Raw genomic sequence first — 1,896 nt, forward strand, 5'->3', positions numbered from 1 at the left:
GAGGGAACATTTGACCTGGGACATCGAAAATTGGGACATGACAGAATAAAATGAGAAGTTTGGAAAGTGGAAGGAAGGAAAATGTTTAAAGTCTAATCAGGCAATAGGGATAACAGAACACAGATTTTGAAAGCTGTATGCTGAGCATGAGGAATTTTTACATGGCTCACACGAGCGGCTGAAATCCTACCCATTTATAAGAAATCAGAGTCAAAAGCATTTGAAGTTGACCTTGTATGTTACTGACGTAGAATGCAGGGCAGGTGGAAATAGTAAGAGGGAGAGTAGAAGAAAGCAGAAGGGAAACAGGCCCAGAGGTGGGATTCAGTTAGATGTGACAGTTTTGGATCCACACTGGCATTGGGCACTGGCTGCTTCCTCCAAGTAGAGGACCGAAATGAATGGGATGAAGCTTATTTGGCTGTGTGAGTGGCCAATAGGATAACTGTTTTTATGGATGGTAGGCTTCCTTTTGTGAACACTAATACTTGCCTAGGCAATTGTGTTTAATTTTCTTTCTTCCTTTAGGTAACAAGAGACTGATCCTGGTGTCTGAGGAGATGGATGGAAGGAACCTGTCGCTAGTATCAGAGTTTGTGTTTCTGGGACTCACTAATTCATGGGAGACCCAGCTTCTCCTTTCTGTTTTCTCTTCTTTGTGCTACTTGGCAAGCATGATGGGCAATCTTGTCATTGTGTTCACTGTAACACTGGATGCTCATCTGCACTCCCCTATGTATTTCCTCCTGGCTAACCTCTCAGTCATTGATATGTTGTTTTGTTCAACTGCAGCCCCTAAAATGATTTGTGATATTTTCAAGAAGCATAAATCTATCTCTTTTTATGGATGTTTTACCCAGATCTTCTTTAGCCATGCCGTCGGGGGCACTGAGATGGTGCTGCTTATAGCCATGGCCTTTGACAGATATGTGGCCATATGTAAGCCTCTGCACTACTTGACCATCATGAGTCCCAGGATGTGTCTATACTTTGTAGTCACTTCCTGGGTCATCGGCCTCACCCATTCATTGGTTCAAGTAGTTTTTGTGGTAGACTTGCCTTTTTGTGGCCCTAATGTGTTGGATAGTTTTTATTGTGACCTTCCCCGGCTCCTCAGACTTGCCTGCACAAACACCCAAGAACTGGAGTTCATGGTTACTGTGAACAGTGGGCTCATTTCTGTGGGCTCCTTTATCTTGCTAGTCATTTCGTACATCTTCATTTTGTTTACTGTTTGGAAACATTCCTCTGGTGGCTCATCCAAGGCTGTCTCTACACTGTCAGCTCATGTCACCGTGGTGGTTTTGTTCTTTGGGCCACTGATGTTTTTCTACACATGGCCTTCTCCCACATCCCACGTGGATAAATATCTTGCTATTTTTGATGTATTTATCACTCCTTTTCTGAATCCAGTCATCTACACATTCAGGAACAAAGAGATGAAAGTGGCAATGAGGAGACTGTGCGGTTGTCTTGTGCGTTACTGGAAGATCTCATGAGCTGATGGCTACAAAGATATGAAGTCACAGATTCTCTCTCATGGTGGTTGCAGAAAAGACATTTTACAAGTTCAGAAAAATACTCAACACTTAGGACATGTTATAAGCCTAGCAAAGTACTATCTATGATATTATGATATCTATTTTGCCATTAATTTAGAAGCGATATTATTCTTTGGTACTCTGTACATCTGAGTGTTAAGAACCAAATCCTTGTGTTTTCAATTTACATGCTCATGACAATGTCATATGTTTGAGTAAGTAATAAAGTTTTATGTTTTTTGTATACTGATTGATATTTATTTTTATTCTATTGATATACAAACTATGCATTTATATTATCTTCTATCTGCTTACTGTATTTTAAGTCGATTTCAATTCTCTTTGTTCTTACTTT

The 1,896-nt window shown here is 40.4% G+C and overlaps 1 protein-coding gene across 1 annotated transcript; it reads left to right on the forward strand.

The window, feature by feature from the left end:
- Window positions 1–560: 560 nt before the first annotated feature.
- On the forward strand, window positions 561–1,499 carry LOC120221078 (olfactory receptor 4F15-like). The gene has a single exon (XM_039218336.1). It carries the CDS (start codon window positions 561–563, stop codon window positions 1,497–1,499), a length of 939 nt encoding a protein of 312 aa, XP_039074267.1.
- The last annotated feature ends 397 nt before the right edge of the window (window positions 1,500–1,896 follow it).

This window comes from Hyaena hyaena, unplaced genomic scaffold, assembly GCF_003009895.1.
Source record: "Hyaena hyaena isolate Hyena2069 unplaced genomic scaffold, ASM300989v1 scaffold_756, whole genome shotgun sequence".
Lineage (NCBI taxonomy): Eukaryota > Metazoa > Chordata > Mammalia > Carnivora > Hyaenidae > Hyaena > Hyaena hyaena.